This window comes from Aspergillus multicolor (assembly GCF_047715735.1).
Source record: "Aspergillus multicolor strain CBS 133.54 unplaced genomic scaffold BDW74scaffold_9, whole genome shotgun sequence".
NCBI lineage: Eukaryota > Fungi > Ascomycota > Eurotiomycetes > Eurotiales > Aspergillaceae > Aspergillus > Aspergillus multicolor.
In genome coordinates, this window is record NW_027395960.1 from 712,877 (window position 1) to 733,072 (window position 20,196).

Genomic DNA, 20,196 nt, shown 5'->3' on the forward strand with positions numbered 1-20,196 from the left:
GATATCAGGACCAGTCTTCATGGCTTGCCATTTTCCCATGGCCCAACTTCACCAATGATGCCAGCCCCGGAGCACTGCAATCTCACTCATTCCGGCAGCCCGAATCTCGGGACAAAGCACATGGTGATTCCGATGCCACCCTGAGAACCCTCTAGAGGTACGTTTCGGAGGCGACATGCAGATATGGCAAGATTCAACCCTATCATAGAGCAATACCCTCGAGCACAATCGTAGCGTTTCAGCATGCACGAATTATAGACCGAAATGCAGATGTCCATGCTAAAACAAGGCTTTGACCCAGTTGGGCACTCGTGTACTCATACAAAAGAACCAAGCCAATGAAAAAGCAAGAAGAGCCTCAAATGCAGTCTAGCAGTCAATTGGAGCATCGGATATTTTCTGTACACTGCTCAGCACGACGTGTCAGATCTATGCAGGCGCAAAATTGTACATTCTTCTGATAGAGCTTCTAGAAGCCTTAGGCCGAATCAGGCATCCACGGAGTTAACGGAGCTTGACGCGTCTCCCGTAAACAATGACGTTTGCGCGTCAGGAGCTCGGGTCAACTTATCGAGCTCTAACTCGGCGCAATCCAATTTTCAACGAGGTCGATCTTAAACTACAGTTGGTGATAGGGACACAGTTTAGCTTCACTCAATGGTATTTTATTGCTCGAATTAAGGCTTCCGACGACCGGGTATCAGCGCCGCGCACCTAATTCAAACAATCCCAGTCCATACACTAACATCCCATTGAAGATCCTTCATGAACAGAAAAGCAAGGACAAACCACCATCATCCCATCCCAGAAGCCATTGATAGAGAACAAACAAATGATAGAAAGACAATAAAGTTTAAAGAATTATCAGTTATTAGGAAATCAGAACACACAACGCCAGAGGCCAAGCGACTCGACACCTAAAGGTGCTCAGGAAGACTCATCGTCCTCTTCGGCTTCACCGGCCTATAGTTTGATGCGTGATCAGTGCTGTGCTCTTCACAGATGGAGTGCGTGGTAAACATACCTTGTAGGCGGCCTTCTCATCCTCGTACCGCTTCTTGTCAGCAGCGGCCTTGTCCTCATAGGGCTTGCGGTCCTTGTCGCTGAGAGCCTTCCACTTCTCACCGAGCATCTTTCCGACCTGGCCTGCACGATGTTAGACACCGATGACATCCGTTGTACAAAACACAGGTAGACTTACCGAAGGTGATACCGGGATTGTCCTCGCGGACCTTGTCGCGGTTGTCGTTGGCGAAGAACATATAGGCGGAAAGACCACGCTTGGGGGCGTTGGGGTCTCGAGGACTAGGTTAGCAGAGATCAATAGTAACAGACAACAAACTTACCCTTCTTCTTGCGAGTGCCGGTCTCGCGGGTGGCGGTCTTGGTCTTGCGGGTGGGCTGGGCCTTAGGCATTTTGAAAGATTGAGACTGTGGGCGAGGCGCTGTTAGCGAAACAGGAGTCGAGTCGTTGGTGATATTGACCAAGACACAGAAAATTGAGCAGGCATTCGAAATTAAATACTCGGGCGACGAGGTGAAAAGCACAAAGAAGAGAGAAAGGAACGTTGTGGTGACGCGCGCAGAGAGGTAAGTGTGGTGGGCGGGTTGGCAGTGCAGCGCGCACCCAAACAAGCGCGGTCGCAAGTCGGATGATGACACGAAAATTAAACGCGCAAAAGATCAACTTACGTGACAATTAGGTCGAGAAGGGTGTCAAATTATTTGTTGAGGTTGGCGTTTGCAGCCTGTGATTGTTAGTCCGCTGCCTGTTCACGAACTATACAATCGCTGTCGCAAATGCGACAACGAAGACGGCGCAAGGATGAAGGAAAAATCGAGGAACACAATGATTTCAGAAGGTGAATAAGAAGGGAACAAGCTGTTAGAGAAGGGGAGAAGATGGTTGTGTTGGTGGTGTAGAGCGAATGCCTGAGAAATGGAGTGTTTATTGAGTATACTCACCTATGCGGGTGTACTTTTTGTATGGGAGAGGAAAATGTATGGGAGAGCTGTAGTGAGGGAAAGCAGAGTGAGAGAGAGAGAGGGAGAGGGGGAGAGCCGTAGTAGTAGGAAGGGAGAGAGGGCGACCGACCGACGGCCACGGGAAAGCGGGCCATCGATTCTTACCAGACCAACGCTTGTTGAAGGGGGGCACAGCAAGGGAATTGGAAGGAAAGCAGTGGCTCCCACTGCTGGAATGACTGTAATTTACCAGCGTACCGTCGACGCCCTCTAATCCCCCTGCAACGCATTCGGCCTCTCTTTCCTTCTCTCTGCATCAAAGTTGGGTGAGAAAACGCGAGATTTTCTCTCCAGAATGCTGTCTATCTAGATCTTCAAAAATTACTCTCCAAAATCTGATTCCTACCTGCATTTTTTAATGTGTTGCCCGCTGAGCGTCTGCTCTCAGACACCCGGGGCTGCTGCTCGTTTGTAAGGGTATGGTACGGCCGCAATACGCCACTGCCTCGATTATGTGGAAATATCAGATCACACCGAGCATAACTGATAGGCTGTGAGTGAAGTGGTACCATAGATACGCGGTCACAGCACTCTAACAAGCAATCAAGTCGCGGACTTGCTGGCTATGGCGGGAGGAGTTGCAGACCATGTCCGTACAACATCCATTCGCACAGCGGACGAGTCTTGTCTGCCCTTCTGCTCAAGATGGGCTACTCCGTATGGGTGCGAGTGTACAACTCAGCCGGTCGCGGATAGAAGGATGAGGTATGAGAGGAACTCGTATTAATACGCAGTCTATAATGTTGATGTTCCATACAAGTAATGAGGGGATTTCTTAGTGCAGTCTTTCAGCTCTCTTCTCCTCAGCAGTCGCAGTCGACCTCGGCGCACCCTTGTCGAAGCAAAGGCAAAATGATGACAGCGCCCTCTTTGTCAAAAGCGCCGTTGATTGGACTTGAAGTTAATCCTGAACCCTTCCAGACGCTCTGTCGACTGTCGCGGTTCCAAAGCTCCAAACCTTGCAAGACGCTTCTCCACACGAGCTCTGGAAATTCGTCAGCGACTCTCCGGCTGTCTCCCCATGCCGCGTTCAGGGCTCTCTGAAACTCTGCCACTCCAAGTTTGCATGTGTAAAGGACCCCTGCTGCCATACGCCCACAGCCAAAGTACCTCCGATTCTTACAGTTCGTACGGAGTACTAGTGGCTTTGGGCCTCCTTGCTCATCTAAGTTCTGCCTATCCATAACAGAGCAGATGTTCGTCGTACAGCAAACGCCTGCTCCTGGGTTCTGACTTAGCCCAGTCGCTGCGTTTGCAAGGAGCAGCGGATCTACCTGTCATATTTGCCAACCAACTCGGCCTCTATGGATTTGGCCATGTAAACGACAGTATTGTTGCCTACTGCTTGATGGCAGATAGGAAATTCCGTACTCTCAGCTCTCCACGCGAAGTTTGCCTGTCAAATGATCATCCATCATCCATCATCCATCATCCAGCGGCTGAACCTGAGTTGGCTGATCGACCGGGCTGATTGAAGGCCGAAATAGACTTTCTATTATCGAGATAGTGCAGTATTTTAGAGCAAGGGCAAGGATTCATCGAGAATTCGAGATCGAGATCGGGCAGACGAGAACACAGTCAGCAGGCAAATACCCACCGCATTCCAGGACAAACAACACCGCCGTGGTAATCCAGTAAGTTTGCCGTGAGTAGTGGTATTGTAAACCCCCGGTTCACGACTAATTAATGTGATATGTGATTAATTTTCCCCTGGCAATGGTGCGCTGTCGGACTCGGAGTTTGATCGCCTCTCCCGCTGATCTCCTGTCTTGCTCAGTACTCCCGTATGCCCATCGTGCTCTCAAGCCATCATCACTCCGTATCTACATGGATTTCAGCCACGTACCGACCAAGCCAGTTTTATGTGGCGATTTTCTGAGGCTCCAGTCAGCACAAGAGATTCGAGTTCCTGCAGGATTCTTACCACATTTTGGAACGGTCCTCCACCTTAATCTTGACGAATCCAACTCCATCCTGTTCCTAGGCATGATGTCACGTGGGTCTATAGACTCGAGATCACCATTTGGATGGGCACTCGTCGAATGCAAAAGAAGGTTATAAATCAATGAAGTAATATGCTTCATGAGAAAGCCAACGATTGGACTAACTCTGAGACAAAAATACAAACAGCCATGCCATTTAATCAAGGGTATCGTATCCCGTAAGCCAACGCCTGTCTATCCGTAAACACCATAGCTATCTTGAAAAAGATAGTAATGTCAAAATGTACCAGCAATCGCCTCATCACTCATTTGACTCGTCGAGCACAAGAGCCGTGAGATCCTCATCTTCCGCCCAATTCACTCCGCTACCAACAACGATCGCGCTCGCGACGCTTTTCATAACCTCCCATCGAGCTTTACTTTTCTTGTGCTCTTCCTCGAGTTGCACTAGCTGCTGCTTGAGTTCAGGGTCGTCGAGCTGTTCCATCCAAGAGTCGTCGTCCTCTGTAAGCTCAAGGAGCTCCCGAACCAATTGTTGATTCTCCCGGTGGAGCTGCAAGTTCTCTACCTCGAGATTTGAGAGCTTCTTCATGATTGAAGCTCGCGCCTCGGTCAGGTTTTCTTGGACCAGTGATAATATGTCGCGTCGGTTGACCAGACGGAAAAGAGCTCTGTAACTTGCTTAGTACTAGCACGCGTTAAAAGCGTAGGCCGGACTTGAGGCGCAGGCGGCGCAAGGCATACATACCGCTCAGCAGGGGATATTCCTTTCAAGTGAACAGCCTTGAGGATAGGATCTGTTATGAGCACGGTGCTGACCGCTTTTTTCCTAACGGTGTAGGTTGCTCTCGCGTCGAGCAGCTCGCGTTCTGCAGCCGCGAGCTCCTCGGCATTGCTTATGGAAACTGGTTCTAGATCTGGGATTGTTAGTACAGCAAATCATAGAAGAGTAGAAGAGGCACACCTTGCTCTAGAAGCGCTTTTTCTAGCTCATGCTCCTGAATTTGATGATATAGCTGGATGATTGAAGCTTCTTTGTCTGAAAAAGATACAGTGTCTCGCGGGTCGTCAGCTGCCAAATCCAGCAGTGTGACCTCGCCCGCGCCCAATTGAGGGAGACTCCGGGCCTTGGACGATGACATAGAGCAGGGCCTCGTGGTGGATCACAGACTCAATATAACCATCGCGTGATTTCCGGCTTTATTTAGGTGTAAGCACCCCAGGGACTTTGTAGGCTGGGCGGTGGAGATCCCGGCGTGTGCTGCCGGGCCCGCGTCATCCAAATCCAGCCTAGGCCGGGGAAGCTCTCAGGCATCTGGGAGCCTTAACTGACGCTCTCTTATCATTCCATCAACTTCCCGCACTCCTCACAGACGGGACGGACGACTTCTGAGCTGCGTTGCTCAGCTGGTGAGGCGGATGTCTCTGCACATCTATATCGCTCACACCGGTGAGCATTTATTGGCTGATTCAGGCTCGTTCTCTACGTACGTTCCGCACTCCGCCTAGCGCATCCTGGTACTCGGAGTCTGCTCGCTGCCTATACTGACCAACGCCGGTGTTGTAGAACGGACACACTTCGGTCATGGATCACACAAAGCGCATCTATCCCGCCTCAACGGCAGATTTTGATGACGGCTCGTGGAAAGAACGTCAAGCTTCAAACGCTTGCCACAGAAGTATGACCGACCGCCTCGGGTTATCTCAAGTTCGCAGGCTGATACTTAATCTTTCACACAGAGCGAGATATATGTATATGATAGACGATACGTTAGCGAACAAGATAACCCCGAACTACCCAAACTCCCTTCACCGCAACCTCTCGTGCTCGATAACCCGCCGGATACGCTTACCGACCAGAATGACCTACAAGCATGGAGGAATCTGTACTCGGCGCGGAACTCTTGGGCCTCCAAGTTAACGGCGAGGAGTGAAGTGGCGGAAACAACTATTCAGGAGCTGAATGCGCGCACGGAGATTGTCAATCGAGCTGCAGGCGTTGCTCTCGAGAATCTCAAGACGCATGTGGCTACCTTGGAGAACCGATTCCAGGAAGTCCAGGTGTGGGCAAACGACATGTCGAAGGAGCAGCAAGCAGCTCTTGGAGAATGGAAGCTTGCTCTGAGTAACCTAGAGAACATTCCGGCGCGAAAGGAGTTCTCTTTTCTAGGCCGGCCGTCGACACCCAAAAGGGATTCCGATATGACGGGGACATTGCTCGACTATGTGGATGCAGTGGAGGTACACAAGGCTGGAACGGAAGCTTCTGCGATATCTTCAAGATTCATTCGACAATTTCAGGACATGGAGCAAGCGGTCGGGGAGATTACTGCGGAGACACAACGATTGCTAGATGAGGTAGCTCCTTCAAGCTCGGTCAACGTTGACGGTCTACTACAAGAGATGGAAACTTTGTCTAGGAAAATTCAAACTGATTACGAGCATGTTCTCGGCTTGCCCAACAATCAAACGACGCTGGCAAACATATCTAGACTTGCCTTCAACCATACTCAAAACTTGCTGCCGTCAATGTTGGAATGCGGAACAGAGATCCGAGAGGGGCTGGGGAGCGCCGCCAGGCAATATGACGCTGCAGCAAAGGCTGCGCTTGGCCGCACGAAGCTTATTTCCTCTACACAATCACGCCTAGCTGATGTACAGGTGCACCTTGCCAACTTCACCTTCCAGAGTGATGCTTTTGATTTGCTATATTCTGTTTTTCATATGCCTCTGGTATATGGATCTGTCTTAATCGAATCCGTAAGGCGGCGCGAGTTCAACGAGAAGATGAAGAGCGACTCGTTGACCCTAGCGGAGGAACTGTCCGTCTTTCAGGATGAAGAACAGCGCCGACGAAAGAAGTGGGTGAAGAACATGGAGGAGTTCCTTTCTGTTACGGATACCACCACCCCAGGTATTGAGGTCAACTTGCGAGGGCATGAATTTGATTGGCCAACCGTCACGAGAAAAGACGTTGAGGCATACATTGAAGATCTAAAGGCGAAACCTGATACGGTCAATGCTGCGCAGGAGCTGGCTCACGCTTTCAAAGAGCTCGATGCTCCCACACGCGTGCAAAGACGCAGAGCAAAAGCGTTCAAGCAGGGCAGCATATTCGACCTAAGCCGCAGCTCTCTCTTGCTTCACAATGATGAGATGGTAAGAAGCTTGAAGGATGAGAAACTCAAGTTGGAAGAGAAACTACGAGGGTCCGAGAGTAGAATCCGCAAATTGGAAGACCTTCTCCATCGACATAGCCAGCTTGGCCGCCCTTCGAGTGGGAACTTCTCCGTCGATTTTCCCACCTCTCCTGCATCTCCCCATCCTGATGCTATGTCGAGGAGATCTTCAGTATCGTCGCGACGGATGTCTTCGAATCAGACATCGGAGGAGAAAAACCTCGTGAATCGAATCATCCACCTCGAAGCTGACCTCGCTACTGAACGAGAGACGGTGCAGCGACTGCAGCGAGAAGCACATGCGGAGCGGCAATCCAACACTGATAAGATGCAGGAGGCACAGTCTACAAAGAACGATCTCATTGGCAATCTCGAAGCCCGACAGCGTGAGTTTGGTGATGAGCGGCGATATCTGGAAGCCGAGGTCAAGCGATTCAGGATACGCGTTGATGAGCTCGAAGAAGAGTTGGATAGGGTCAATGACAATCACGACCACGAGAAGCAAGATGCCGACGAGCGCATGCATCAACTAGAATTAGAATTGCAAGACGCGCATGTCCGTGCGGATGAAGAAATGCGGAAAGCGAACAGCCTCCTCGAACAAATGCAGTCTCACAAAAAGGCAGCAGATCGCTTACGAACACGAGCGGACGAACTCGAGAACCGGGAGGCGGAACAAAACCGGAAAGACCAGGAAGTGTACCATGCCCTGCAGGCTGCTCTGATGAATCTCTCGCCCGGAGGATCTATACCCGACGAGGTTGCGGACATTATCAAAGCAATCGACGTGCTTTCCGAAGGTCTGACAATACACGCTAAAACCGCCGAGGACAACGCCACGAAAGCTGCTGCAGAGAACAAGACTCTTACGGAACAGCTGGAGAAGATGGAATCGGATTATGAGAACACAAAGAATAGCCTAGAGCAACATAAGTCGCAACTAACTCAAGCACGTGGAGAGCTCGAACAAGAACAATTGAAGCGCAACTCTACTGAATCCGAATTGAATGATGAACGAGCAAGGCTTCTTGAACTGGAGTCTAAACTCGCCGCGGGCGAATCGGGCGCAGGCGCCCTACGTGAACATGTTGCAGAGGAGGAGCAGAAATTAACTGATATAACCAATCGACTCGTCGAAGTTGAGGCTCGGGCTCGTCGGTCAGAGGAGGAGTCGTTGTACTGGAGAAAGCGGGCAGAGACCTTGTCGGAGTCGGATAAACAGGTTACAGCCAAGGCTGATGTCCATAAGTCAAGGCTTGAGGAACTTTCGGGACAGTTATTTGGGCAAGTGGAAAAGCTGGAGAGTATGCTGGAGCAATTGGGTTTTACTGTCATCCGACAGGACGGGGAGATCGTTGTTCAGCGATCTTCCAAAGTTAATGCGCTCTCCGCTACTGCAGACATGTTGAGCCAATCCGGAGTAGTGTCTATCAAGCCAGACGCCAGCCTCATGACTTGGATGAGGGCTGACACCCCAGAACAAGAGACAAACAGGTTCAGTGCCTTCTTGGAGTCACTGCATCAGTTTAGTGTGGACATCTTCGGGGATGCGGTTGTGAAACGAGTGAAAGACATCGAGGTGCTTGCTCGGAAATGGCAGAAAGAAGCCCGTGGCTATCGAGACAAATACCACCGCATGCAGAGCGAGGCACACGATAAGATCGCCTACCGATCCTTCAAAGAAGGCGACCTCGCTCTCTTCCTGCCGACTCGAAACCAAGCCATCCGCTCGTGGGCTGCTTTCAATGTGGGCGCACCACATTACTTCCTCCGCGAACAGGACGTCCATAAACTCCAATCCAGAGACTGGCTCCTGGCGCGGATCACGAAGATTGAAGAGCGGGTCGTAGACCTGTCCAAATCCATGAATGGCGGCAACCCTGACCGCCGCTCAATCGGCGAAGCAAGCGACGGAGCCTCAATCGACGATGAGAACCCCTTTGAACTATCCGATGGTCTCCGCTGGTACCTCCTTGACGCAACAGAGGAAAAGCCCGGTGCCCCATCCACCCCAGGTCTCGGGAAAAGCACCGTTGCCCCCGCGCATGTCGACGCCCGAGGTAGCATCCGCCTCAAACGCACACCTGCCGGAGGCAACGTCACAAAGACACTCACGAAGAGCCTCGACAGCCGCCGCAATAGCTCCGCCTCCAACAAACGCGGACCAACGCTATCTTCTTTGCGCCCAAACGACTCCTCGGCAGATCTCGTCCGCGCAGGTCAAGCCGAAGGCGAAAACAGCGCTGCTGTCACCGACTCCAAGTCCGGGTCGCAGTCACGAGAAAGAGGACGGGAGCCAGGGTCAACCGCTATCTCCGATGAGGTTCGCCGCGACCAACTCCAAGGCCCGTGAAGATCCCCAGAACAGGGCTGACATGAGCTGTCATTCATAGGGCTTGGACCGTCATCGACCTCAAACATTTGAGCGGAGTGGCATAAGCGGCTACGTACGCCATCTACATCTAGATCAAGACCGTGTTGCCGGTGCTAGACCTCTCTCATGGTCTGCGAATAATACTGAAATGGTGTCATCTATGGCATCTACGCAGGCTTCTGCTTCCACATCGGCCTCAGCTCCGAGTCGTCGCCAGTCGACCCGCTATCGGCCCTGGGAGAAGCTGTGGTCTGTTGATCTGAATTACCGGCTGGAGAGTGGAAATTGATAATCTGGTTTACTTGTTTCCTACTATGGATAGATCTCTTTGACCTCGTTCTTTCCCGGTTTTGGGATGGTAGTTTCTGCCTCCTTGTCACTTCGCACGTGGGATGCCTTTCTTGGTATGGCAGATATTTGGGCCGGTTTGTCGCGCTGGTCCTGGTGACCGAACACTATCTCATGCTGGGCGCTTGCCGGGGCTTATCTTGTTCCTGCCATCTGTATATGATACCCTTGTCCTCACTTTCGGGTTATCAACTATTGCCTTATCTGCTCTTTTATTTATTATCTTATGTCACCTAGACCACATGTTATAGTGTATTTTTAGCGACTTTGTTTCATGGGCTCAGATTGAGAATGACCAACTATTGCTAGCAACCGTCTATATAGCCTATGTATTCTTCCGATGCCTACTCATGAAGCACGATAAATGATCTGCAAAGGTGAAAGAAAAAGACACATTATACAAGACAGAATTAGGAGATCAGTCCAACTGATCCGTATACTTATCCACATCCACAACTTCCCCGTCATCTGCATCCCCAAAACCCTCCATCCCGCCAACTTCCTGCCAGAACCGCGTGAAGTCCACACCGGCATCCTCGAAGAGTTGCTTCGCCTGCACCATCGCGCTGGCCTGTCTTTCCGGAGTAAACCCGCCAGGCTGCGTACTCTCGTACTGAATAAGCTCAACCCACCGGAAGAAGAGCTCTTCATGACCCATATCAGTGAGCTTATCCTTGAAGGCGAGGATCTGGTCGCGCTGCTTAGTGCGCGTGCGTCCCTCCTCAGTGTTTTCGTCGCCAACATGCCAGATAATCCACCCGTCAGTGTCTGTGTTGACGAGAACAGCGGTGCGGAATTCGTCAATTGGCAGTGAGTTAGGGTTCTTGGTGTCGGTGAGCTCGTGCGCCTTGATCATGGCGTCGTAGTCGAGGTCCCAGTCTGCGTCGACGAGGAGGTATCCTGTCTTAGCCAGACGATCGGGTGTCACAGCCGCGACGATCTTGTCGCGCATTTCTTCATCTTCGCGGATCCAGCGGTTGCGCTCGAGGGTTTCACTTAGCGCGGACTGGCTGCGGCGGACGATGATTTCGGCGTTGCGGAAACCGACGCGGCGCCGCCATTCGAGAGGGCCGTTGAAGAAATGGAACGGCCATGAGAGGAAGGTAACTACGAGGAAGTAGTCGAATAGGACTGGGAGGGCGCGGCGGAGAATGAGGGTGGCTAGCTCGGCGAAGGAGAGAGACGAGGTGTCGAGGTTCGTTGAGCTTGTGAGGCCGAGGACGGTGGCCAGGAGCTCGGGGTACATTGTTCGGCCTACGTAGATGCGGTAGGCAATAAGGGCGATGATAAGGGCGTTGGTTACGGCGGGGATGATGAAGGTTTGCTTCTTGAGGTCGAGCTCGGAGGAATCGATGTGCACGAGGTATACATCTTTCGGGGAGAGGAGCTTGAGGAATGGCGTCAAGCGTTCTGGCGCCAGCGTGAACGGTGGAAGTGGTCCGGATTGAGAGCTTGGTGTAGAGCTTCCTGAAGACTGTATAGATGTAGCCGGGGCCTTGCCCTTAGCCGATCGTCTTGCGGACTTGGCCATGATGTGCGGGTATCGGTATGAGCTGGTTTCAGGTACTGTATGGTCAAAATATGCGGCGGAGGAAGTCTGCGACAGTATGTTTTCAGGCACCGGACAGGGGTGCAGCTTTATATTTCCGAGTTTAGGCGTTGAGGGGGAGCCACGAAGCTAGATGAGGCCGATGATCAATACATCTGATGGGGTCATATGCTGGTCAGTTGGCGGACGCTGGAACGGCAGTGATGGAAAATTGGACGTACAATTCAGTCAGATCAACTGACGGGTCACTCTGTCATATCTGAAGCAAGTGAGAGAAATTTAGAGATCGTAGGGACAGCTGGAGCCGGAGAGTCGCTCGAGGTCATCGACATCACCGCATTATTTTTTGTCTCCGCAGCGCTAACCAGATTGGGACGGGGATCCCCTCGGCCTGCAACTCGCATTTGTTGTCGTCCAAACCCATTCATGCTAGACAGAAGCTTTGCTTGCTCCCGACAATATACTCCCTATATTCTTAACGGCGCATTACAGTCCAGCAAATGCGTTAGCGCAGACCCTCACCATGCCTACTCCCGAACGCCAACCTGGCCAAACAGCATGGGCGCGTCCCCAGCAACAGCAACACAGCTCTCCCTTCCAACGCGCACGGCGTGAGCATCTTCGCTTCGACACGTCCTATGGCCTCAGTCCTTCCCGCGAATCTCCCGCGCGACGTCAGCGGAACTTCAACAAAACGGGCACACTAGCCGGGTCCTTCGCGCACACCATGTCGCGCCTGCCGCTAACGGAGCTCGAAGACGACCTTTTCCTACCCAACTACGCGCAACGAGGCTCACCCCGCAAACGCCGACAGAGTACCAGCGCGATGTCAGCACGGTCCAATCCGCCAGAATTGGAGGATGCCTATAGGCAAATCGAGGAGGCGATCAGCCTCACCGACATTGAGCCGGACGAGGAAAATGTCTTGTACATGGCCAACAAGGACAAGCTCAACCAACGACTTTCCACCACGCCTTCGAAAAGAGAGCACCGATTTTCTACCGCGTCAGAATCGAGTTTTACAAGCGCGTCCCCTCGTCGACGGTTCAACTACACAGATGACGAAGAGCGGTTGAAGCGGGCTACGACGAGTCGGTCACCGGTGCTGGACAGAACTGCGCTCGGAGGCGGACCATCGTCCGAACATCTACAACGACGGGACTCGGAAAGTTACAGTGCGTCGGAGGAAGATTATGGCATTGAGCCGGCAGTGAAGGCGCCTTCAACTTGGGGAAGCAGGGCAAAGTCTGGCAACAATTGGATGAAGAGCCTCACTCGAAATCATGAACTCGCATCGGCCAAGAAGGATCCTCAAGAATCATCGACTCGGCTATGGGGTGAAATAAGTTCAACACGCACTCAGCGGGCTGCGGAAAGTCGAGAAATCGTGGAAGATCCAATACGCTCACGTTACGAGCTTCGTCCACCTCCACCAGCGCCCACCTCGTCTGAGCTAAAAGAGGAACTTCTGGCCGGTGGTGAGCAAATTCCCAATACGCCCATTGCCATATATAAAGACTCCACATTCACCAAGCGTAGTCCAACAAAACGAGACTCGCATGACCTGATCCGCAAGCTTGCTCGGACTTCTAGTCCGGGTCAAAATGTGGTGGAAGAAACTCAGACCCCGCAAGCGACAACAGCAGGGCGACGCCCTTATGATAAAACACCGGTTGCGCCGGGTGCCTGGATTTATACTCCCATGACACAGCGAGCTTCTTCATCACAACCCAGTGAAGTCATTAAAGCTCCAGAGCCGAAATCAGACAACGCATGGGGGCTTGAGAAGTTGGTTGAGGAAGCAAGGAATAAGGACAAGAAAGAGGATGCCGAAGGGCTGATACCGAACTTTGAACCGCTCAAGAACATAGAAAAGAAAAATTCGCCAGCAGAGCAGCGGCAAGAACAACCGCAAGATCAGCCAAAGGCTCAACCGAAGGAAGAACCCGACAAAGTACCATTTGAACTGGGGCATATTGAAGAAGAAAAAGAATCGCAGCAGAAAGTTGAGCCGGCGAGTCAGGCTACCCGCATTTCGCTAGGAATGAAAAGGGATTGGAAACCGGTAGAACTGCCCCTACCTGACCATCCCAAGAGCGCCTTGGAAACTGTGTTACAGGAGCACAAGGACAACAAGGATGCCCTGGACGTTGGCGACGATACAATCGAGTCGCTTCAGGCTATCGTGGATCAGCAGCCTAGCGAGGATACCGAGACTCAAGCAAAGGATGACGCTGCATACGAACAGCACGTTATCGATGAACTACAGTCAGCTACGTCTTCCGAGATGAAAGATTTCGAGCGTATTGAAGGGAAACTGCAGTCGCTGTCCGATAACATGTCCCACGTAAAATCAGGACTCGACCAGCTGGAAAACCGAGTAACTCGGGATACCCAGCAGATTATCGCTTCCATCAGCAAGAAACCAGTGGAGACAACCGCTGGGCCCAGGCAGCCGCAGCAGAACTGTGAGAAATGTAGGAGGCGCGGGACTGGCGAGATAGTACATTATTGCATTCCCCTTCCACATTTGTGGGAACGAGGCCGCTTTTCTTGGTTGCCTCGACCAACCCGCTTAGGCTGGGCCATTCTCATCCCGCTCATATGGTTCGTTGCCGAGAACATGATGTGCGATGAATACTGCCATCCGTTTTTTGCCGAGACCTGTGAGGGATACTGCTTGGAACCAGACGCGCCTCGCTATCCGTTTGTGATCCCGACAATGTTGTGGCGATGGCTCCATTTATCCGACATTCTCGCCCCGGTCGGGGCTATTCTTATCGCCTTTTCTCGGATTCTCTCGCAGATGCTGGGACTATCAGATGGATATGTGGATGATATAGAGCTTCCGATAATCAACCTGACCGGCAAGGTCTGGGTCAACGGTACTAAGCTGGAAGATCTTCCGCCTCTTGAAACCTCGGTCCCTGAAAGCTTCACTCCTCCAGTTGCGCAATGGGAATGGGAGACAACAACATTTGTCCCAGAGTCTATGCCAGAGATAACCCCCGACGCAAACACCTATAATTGGGACGATGTCTCAATGGATGACGATGAATTTCTCTAGCTGACGTATTCAAACTCTTTGACTCTTGCATCTGCTCTTTCCCTTTTTGCTCTTCTATTGCCTGCAAACTTAGCATATCGGCGTTGATTGGACATGGCGGGCACTGTGATTATCGGTGATTGGCAACGGCGTCACAGGGGGCAGCTATGTATATATCATTATTTTACTTCTGGTTAATACCAGAGGTCTTTTTGAATACCATGACGTTCTCTCGCTTCATCGTCGATGCAGCTCGCCTCTATCAGACTCGGTAAGATACTATGGTATAGCAGTAGAATGGTATTGCAGAAATTTATCACTCTAGTCCCTCATCGGACTTCTCACCGGTCTCACCGAGTGAAACCTCGAAATCCGGTTTAAGCTTACTTTTATGCTTCTCTCTATAGGAGCTTAACTCCGTCTCGGGATCCTACCTCAAGCATCTAGCCTGGGGCTCTGGAATCTAGTTATATATACATCTTACCTTATATTCAAAGTGACTAGAGCTAATAAAAACCGTGTTCCTGTAAGTTTCTCAATTCAACCTGCGAGCGAGCTGAAACATCGTGATCTGCATTAAGCATAAAAATAAGCTTCTTTTATCGGGCGGGAGCTTATCTCAATGCTTCTATTATTAGCTTGCTAGGGACTTGGTTACGGAGTATTACTCCGTACCCCGCGTCCTTCATTTTGAGTGGCCAGCAATTGTTGAGTAAGACTGCCTACCCTAATACTTAGATTAGCAGATTGAGTTTACAAGCATGGGTGCGGGGGTAAGATGAGACGAATGGGGGTGATTACCTTCAGTAGTGGTCGGCAACGACGTCTACACTATAGGAAGAAACGAGAGATAACGCAGCGCAGGATATTATGTTTGAGATGATGTATTATATACAGGATATCTATGTAAAGTATAAACAAGTAGTAAGCCATGGTACTCTATAGACCAATAATGATGAAGCAATCATCTACAACCGCGCCCGGTTCTCATTCTTAGCACCCCACCCGTCCACCAAGATTTTCTCTCCCTTCATCCGCCACTCCTTCGTGTCCGCTAACAGCTTATCAACCTCGCTATCAGGTAGGTGACTGGCGATCTCACTAAGCGGGATCTCCTTGTTATTCTCCGGCTTGAAAGCAAAGAACTTTAGCTTTCCGTCCGCCCGATCCTTGATATTCCCCGCGATGGCGTCGACACAGAACGAACCCATGGAGTCGTAGAAGGCTTTGCCGGCGGGATGACCAGGCATCATCATCCCGAAGCAGTGGGGCATGCCTTCGACTTGTTCTGCGATGACAGGGACGCCGGCAACGTGCATGCGCCGCGCGACGACAAGATCTTCGTCTGTTAGACCTTCTTCACCGGTGGAGATGTAGATTGGAGGAGAGTTCTTCCAGAGATCTGAAGGAGCCGCGAGGGGAGAGACGAGAGGGTGAAGAATTGCGGAGGCATTGACGAAGTAATCGACGCGCGGTGGATTGGTAGGCCAGATTGCATCCGCGGGAATGGGAGGTGGTCGAAATGGTTCACCGTTGGCCTCTGAAGACGAGAAGGGGGAGGGCGCTGGGAGGAAGTCGTAGGGCGCATTCTTGCGGATGGAGGGCATGGACCGGGAGATGTCGCACCAAGGGGAGGAGACGGCGACGCCACCGGGTGGAGTGATGGTAACCGGGGTGTTGTGGAAGGTAACTGTGGTAGAGGTGCGATGCAGGGTGAGGAGGGTCTGAAGGAGAACGAGGCTGAGGTTTCCGCCCGCAGAGTCGCCGGCCAGAATAATCTTGCTAGGGTCGATAGGGTCGTGGAGAGAACCCGGAGGAGGAGCGACGAGGTATAGGTATGCGGTAAGAGCGTCGACGAGGGCGGCGGGGAAGGGGTTCTGAGGGGCGAGGCGATAGCGAACAGAAAGGACGGGGGAGTTTGTACGCTTGGATATTTGGGACACGGTAGGACGATGAGTGCAGGGGTCCATGAGGCTGGATTAGTTAGCTGCTTGATCACGAAAGCCTATTTGTTTCGACTCACTAATATGCGCCACCATGGAAGTAGAGGACAACCATATCTGCATCATTCTCCTTCTTCAATTCGGCGTACTTCTGCTCCACCGACAGCTCCGGCTCAGGCGCATTCTTGCCCACGCTTCTGCGATACCCCGTCCACTCGGCCTCGACCGGTCCAACTCCGGGTATATCGTAGGTTTCGCTGCCCACTTTCAGCGCCTCGATCGCCTTTATAACTGCTTCCTGAACATCCATTTCCGGCTGCGGAATCCTGACTTTCGACACCCACATCGGTCCCTTTATTCCGGGATCATGCATCGCTCCTTTTTGTTGTTTGCCAACGGGAGTTCGGCGACCCGTGATGAATGAGCGAATGATAGTGACCGTCATTTCGGTGCGCAGGTCCTGCTTGCCCGCGCCTGGCGACTGGCCGATGCCATGGAGAAAAGCCGTTCGTAGGATGAGAGGAATCCTCGGTAGGAGCGCCCAAAGAAGAGCGAGAGGATTGTTGAGGGCGCTCATGGTGCGGCTGCTGCAAGGAGGGAAACTAAACTCAAAGAATGACACTCCGAATACCTACAGCCAAAAAAAAAGAAAAGAAAAAAGGAGAAAAAGCAAAGAGGTTGAGGGGTTGAAGAGGAAAGGAGGCGGGATTGCGGAGAAGATTTGCGGGAGCCGAGGCTGCCCTGAGTGGCGCTGCCTGTTAGAACGTGTCCCTGTCACCTTTCATTATATGAAATTCAATACTTTTTCAACCATATCCTTCCTAACCATTCTAAGCCCTTTATCAGTACTCCTACTCGTACCGACGACCACGGCGAAGCCTCTGAACCCCGGCGCCAGCGCCAATACCAGCACCAGCCGCATTATCCTCTGCACCTCCACTTCCGCCAGGACTAACTAGTGCGATACACCCAACATCCTTATCACAATCCACATCGGTAATCTGAATCGGCAAGACGCGCAGTATCCGCACACGCTCCAGACCGGGAAGCGTACTTCCTCTCTTCGGAAGCGGGACATGGGGAATTTTCCTTGTTAAGGACGAAACATAGCCAAGAATATTAGGCGCTCTAGTTACGGAGTGAAGAAAGATCCTTGAAAGAGCACAGAGCTGCAGCATAACTGTCGATATAATAAACAATGTTACCCAGGTAGGGCTGGTCTGGTACACTGTGATGCTCTGAGAAGCTGATCCTGAGGTGGCGTTGAAGGCTGGATTGAATCTTGATGGCTCGGTGAGGTTGACAGGGTTAGAGATCCCAGCTCTGGTGATAGTGAACGGGGCGGTGGATGTCTGCTAGTATGTGTTGAACATGGTGGTGAGTCTGGTGGAGAGGAGCTCGGGGTTCGTGGCTCCCCAGTTACTTTTGTATTCTAGGTCGAAGAGCACATTTTCTCCGTAGATGTAGCTGTCTGTTGGAGAGGATTGATACAAGTCTACGTTGCCGGCTGCGTTCGGTAATGTCCTGATAAAGTTAAGCAATGTAACAGGGCCGATTTATCCTGGTACTCGGGCCTACTAAATGGCGATGATGTTGTAGGTCGTTTGTCTTTTTCCAATTGACGCATGCGGGATACCGCACATTCAGCGCTTTCGCATGTAACCCACGACTCGACTTGGATCGTGGAAAGAGTGCAGTTAAAAAGCGCTATCTGCCAGGTTGGAAACTCTCGAGACCTGTAGAATAGGTTGAGTTGGGACTTGGTGTTAGATAATGTTGTTTGAGTGAAGCTAGTATTAATGAAAAAGTTGCTATATGGTATGTCTTGTGAGCTTGTCCCATAATATCTGAAGAGGTCCGACGTGTTATGGTGATAGAGCAGCGGCTCTCCCATTCTTTGCAAAGCCTTGTCTCTTGTCATATCGTCTGCAACGAAGTAGCAATCAAAATCGAAGTATGATAACTAACCGGAAATTCCACATCTTTGTGGGATGGAAATTCCCTTCAATACAAGGCCGATTAGAGACGAATACGTGGTCGAACTATTATCAGACAGTAATCCTCTCCAGGTGTTGTCGTCACTGCTTGCGGGCTTGTTTAGCGGGGATAGAGTACGTAGCAATGGGATCTTTGGCCAGCCCCATGCATCTTAAGGGGAGCGTTTGGCTTCTTTTGATGCGATAAGTGATGTTGTATACATTGACCTTATAGGAGCCTTAGCTTTATCCCAGTTGCTTGCCCCTATGAGCCCAGAGGCATTTGTCATGTTCATATACGCCAGCGCGACATCGGCTACCACGGTCGATGGTGTCTCAAAGATCATTCTCAGAGCACTTTGGCCGCCGAGGGGAGATATTGTCCACAAGAGAAGTATGCATAGCGTCAAGAAGGCAGGGCGACGTAATGCAAACATTAATAAGAATGTTCCAGCAAGGCTAGTGCTTCCGTTCAGTTGCTCCAAAGTCTAGACAGCTGGTTGTCAGATCCATGAGCGTGATAAATAAGTGGTCTCTCCAATATACGTACCCCAAGTGAGGCAGACCTTTCCGCTCGCCAAAGAGCGTAGCTGCGCATCATACTGCCGACAATGGCGGCAAAGACAATCGGAAATACAGAAGGGGCCAGCTTCGTTGTTTGGATAACTTTCGCTCCATAATCGGAAACATCATCGCCGTCGAGACGTATCGCGGTGATAGCAAGTGCTAAAGTTTACATTCAGCTCGAGCAACCTTGCTATTAAGAGATGAGAGCAAGCATAGAGGACTACTTACCGAGGAAAATAATAGGAATTAAAGCTAGAATAACATCAAAGGATAAAGAGGAGGTGTCAGATCGGGCGTTGCTTCTCAGCTCCTTAGGTTCAACCGGCCACCTGTAAACATACACCTGAGCGCTCGGTGGCGTAGAGATGCTTGTGCGGCCTGATGTAATCGTCTCTTCCATGTCATACTGCGGAGGTATCTCATCTGCTTCAGCCGGTACCGATTCGATTTCATCAGACGATGGTGGTAAGAGCTGAAGCTCGCTTTCCTGCCCGCTAGATTGGGCCATCGTGACAACACTTAATGGCGTGGATCTGGCCCGTGAGAGAGGAAGGGGCGACACGAGGGTTATATGTGGACAAAACCACAGTTCAGTCTCACCTCATGTGACGGATCGAGGTTGTACAGAGCTAAAGGCTATATATACATTGTGGTCTTACCGGCAAGGCTTGGGGAAGATATGCTAGGAAATATTGAAAATAAATCACAATCACTTGCTACAAACAAGCCTAACCTGCAGAATGATGAACTTGGCTTTGTGTCCCTAAACAAGTTTTGATTTGTAGCCGGTTGCCAACTTCTAAGAAAGATAGCTCTTTGAGCGCGCCCAGCTCTGCATGTGTCCTCCCTGCTCTGATGGACATGACAAGGCATCTTGATTGGACCACAAATTATTCCGAGACCATATATCCCCGTTGACCAAGTACAACAATAATTCACCAAGCAAAGGATACTGAATGGAAGCTAGAACTAGGGATTCGATGATACAAGAACTAACTATCAGTAACTATACAACGTGGTTGGTAATGCTCGCGTCTGTACATGGTAGAATTTCCAGAGTTAAATCAAGTATTGGAGGCTTAGAGTAAAGCCTCAACATCATACCAGTACCATCTTTGCTTTGAAATCTCGATATTTGGCTGTCTAATATGTATATGTTTATTTCGAAGGTCAAATCAGATATATATACTACCACGTCACCAGCCCCTGACTTCTACTCAATGATATCCAATCAACCTCCAACATG

General features: G+C 51.0%; 7 protein-coding genes across 7 annotated transcripts; 2 read left to right on the forward strand and 5 right to left on the reverse strand.

Moving 5' to 3' along the window:
• Positions 1-927: 927 nt before the first annotated feature.
• nhp6 (high-mobility group nucleosome-binding protein) lies at positions 928-1,416 on the reverse strand (the record flags this gene model as incomplete). The annotated part of the gene is made up of 4 exons (XM_073728846.1): positions 928-963; positions 1,025-1,146; positions 1,202-1,297; positions 1,347-1,416. 4 exons carry the CDS (start codon positions 1,414-1,416, stop codon positions 928-930), a joined length of 324 nt encoding a protein of 107 aa, XP_073585010.1.
• Positions 1,417-4,066: 2,650 nt separating this feature from the next.
• BDW74DRAFT_140623 (centromere protein H) lies at positions 4,067-5,218 on the reverse strand. Its single transcript, XM_073722515.1, has 3 exons — positions 4,933-5,218; positions 4,717-4,885; positions 4,067-4,639 (listed from the first exon to the last, which is right to left on the reverse strand). The coding sequence occupies exons 1-3, from the start codon at positions 5,108-5,110 to the stop codon at positions 4,270-4,272; spliced, it is 717 nt and encodes a 238-aa protein (XP_073585011.1). The 5' UTR covers positions 5,111-5,218; the 3' UTR covers positions 4,067-4,269.
• A 1-nt stretch (position 5,219) lies between these two features.
• atg11 (autophagy protein ATG11) lies at positions 5,220-10,188 on the forward strand. The gene is made up of 3 exons (XM_073724224.1): positions 5,220-5,455; positions 5,536-5,647; positions 5,709-10,188. The coding sequence occupies exons 1-3, from the start codon at positions 5,388-5,390 to the stop codon at positions 9,498-9,500; spliced, it is 3,972 nt and encodes a 1,323-aa protein (XP_073585012.1). The 5' UTR covers positions 5,220-5,387; the 3' UTR covers positions 9,501-10,188.
• Positions 9,894-11,693, reverse strand: BDW74DRAFT_140631 (uncharacterized protein). The gene is made up of 2 exons (XM_073722516.1): positions 11,640-11,693; positions 9,894-11,573 (listed from the first exon to the last, which is right to left on the reverse strand). Exon 2 carries the CDS (start codon positions 11,398-11,400, stop codon positions 10,288-10,290), a length of 1,113 nt encoding a protein of 370 aa, XP_073585013.1. The 5' UTR covers positions 11,401-11,573; positions 11,640-11,693; the 3' UTR covers positions 9,894-10,287.
• Positions 11,694-11,857: 164 nt separating this feature from the next.
• Positions 11,858-14,699, forward strand: BDW74DRAFT_190263 (uncharacterized protein). Its single transcript, XM_073732145.1, has one exon. It carries the CDS (start codon positions 11,942-11,944, stop codon positions 14,483-14,485), a length of 2,544 nt encoding a protein of 847 aa, XP_073585014.1. The 5' UTR covers positions 11,858-11,941; the 3' UTR covers positions 14,486-14,699.
• A 649-nt stretch (positions 14,700-15,348) lies between these two features.
• Positions 15,349-17,049, reverse strand: BDW74DRAFT_151655 (uncharacterized protein). Its single transcript, XM_073724225.1, has 2 exons — positions 16,488-17,049; positions 15,349-16,438 (listed from the first exon to the last, which is right to left on the reverse strand). Exons 1-2 carry the CDS (start codon positions 16,982-16,984, stop codon positions 15,433-15,435), a joined length of 1,503 nt encoding a protein of 500 aa, XP_073585015.1. The 5' UTR covers positions 16,985-17,049; the 3' UTR covers positions 15,349-15,432.
• Positions 17,050-18,556: 1,507 nt separating this feature from the next.
• Positions 18,557-19,458, reverse strand: BDW74DRAFT_177306 (uncharacterized protein; the record flags this gene model as incomplete). The annotated part of the gene is made up of 3 exons (XM_073728847.1): positions 18,557-18,871; positions 18,934-19,109; positions 19,179-19,458. 3 exons carry the CDS (start codon positions 19,456-19,458, stop codon positions 18,557-18,559), a joined length of 771 nt encoding a protein of 256 aa, XP_073585016.1.
• Between the last annotated feature and the right edge of the window lie 738 nt (positions 19,459-20,196).

Coding starts and splice junctions, on each gene's coding strand:
- BDW74DRAFT_140623 (XM_073722515.1), bottom strand. CDS start 5,110: ATGTCATCGTCCAAGGCCCGGAGTCTCCCTCAATTGGGCGCGGGCGAG. Junction 4,886..4,932: donor AAAAGCGCTTCTAGAGCAAG/GTGTGCCTCTTC, acceptor TAACAATCCCAG/ATCTAGAACCAGTTTCCATA. Junction 4,640..4,716: donor GGAATATCCCCTGCTGAGCG/GTATGTATGCCT, acceptor AGCAAGTTACAG/AGCTCTTTTCCGTCTGGTCA.
- atg11 (XM_073724224.1), top strand. CDS start 5,388: ATGTCTCTGCACATCTATATCGCTCACACCGGTGAGCATTTATTGGCT. Junction 5,456..5,535: donor GATTCAGGCTCGTTCTCTAC/GTACGTTCCGCA, acceptor CCGGTGTTGTAG/AACGGACACACTTCGGTCAT. Junction 5,648..5,708: donor TTCAAACGCTTGCCACAGAA/GTATGACCGACC, acceptor TCTTTCACACAG/AGCGAGATATATGTATATGA.
- BDW74DRAFT_140631 (XM_073722516.1), bottom strand. CDS start 11,400: ATGGCCAAGTCCGCAAGACGATCGGCTAAGGGCAAGGCCCCGGCTACA.
- BDW74DRAFT_190263 (XM_073732145.1), top strand. CDS start 11,942: ATGCCTACTCCCGAACGCCAACCTGGCCAAACAGCATGGGCGCGTCCC.
- BDW74DRAFT_151655 (XM_073724225.1), bottom strand. CDS start 16,984: ATGAGCGCCCTCAACAATCCTCTCGCTCTTCTTTGGGCGCTCCTACCG. Junction 16,439..16,487: donor TTCCATGGTGGCGCATATTA/GTGAGTCGAAAC, acceptor TAACTAATCCAG/CCTCATGGACCCCTGCACTC.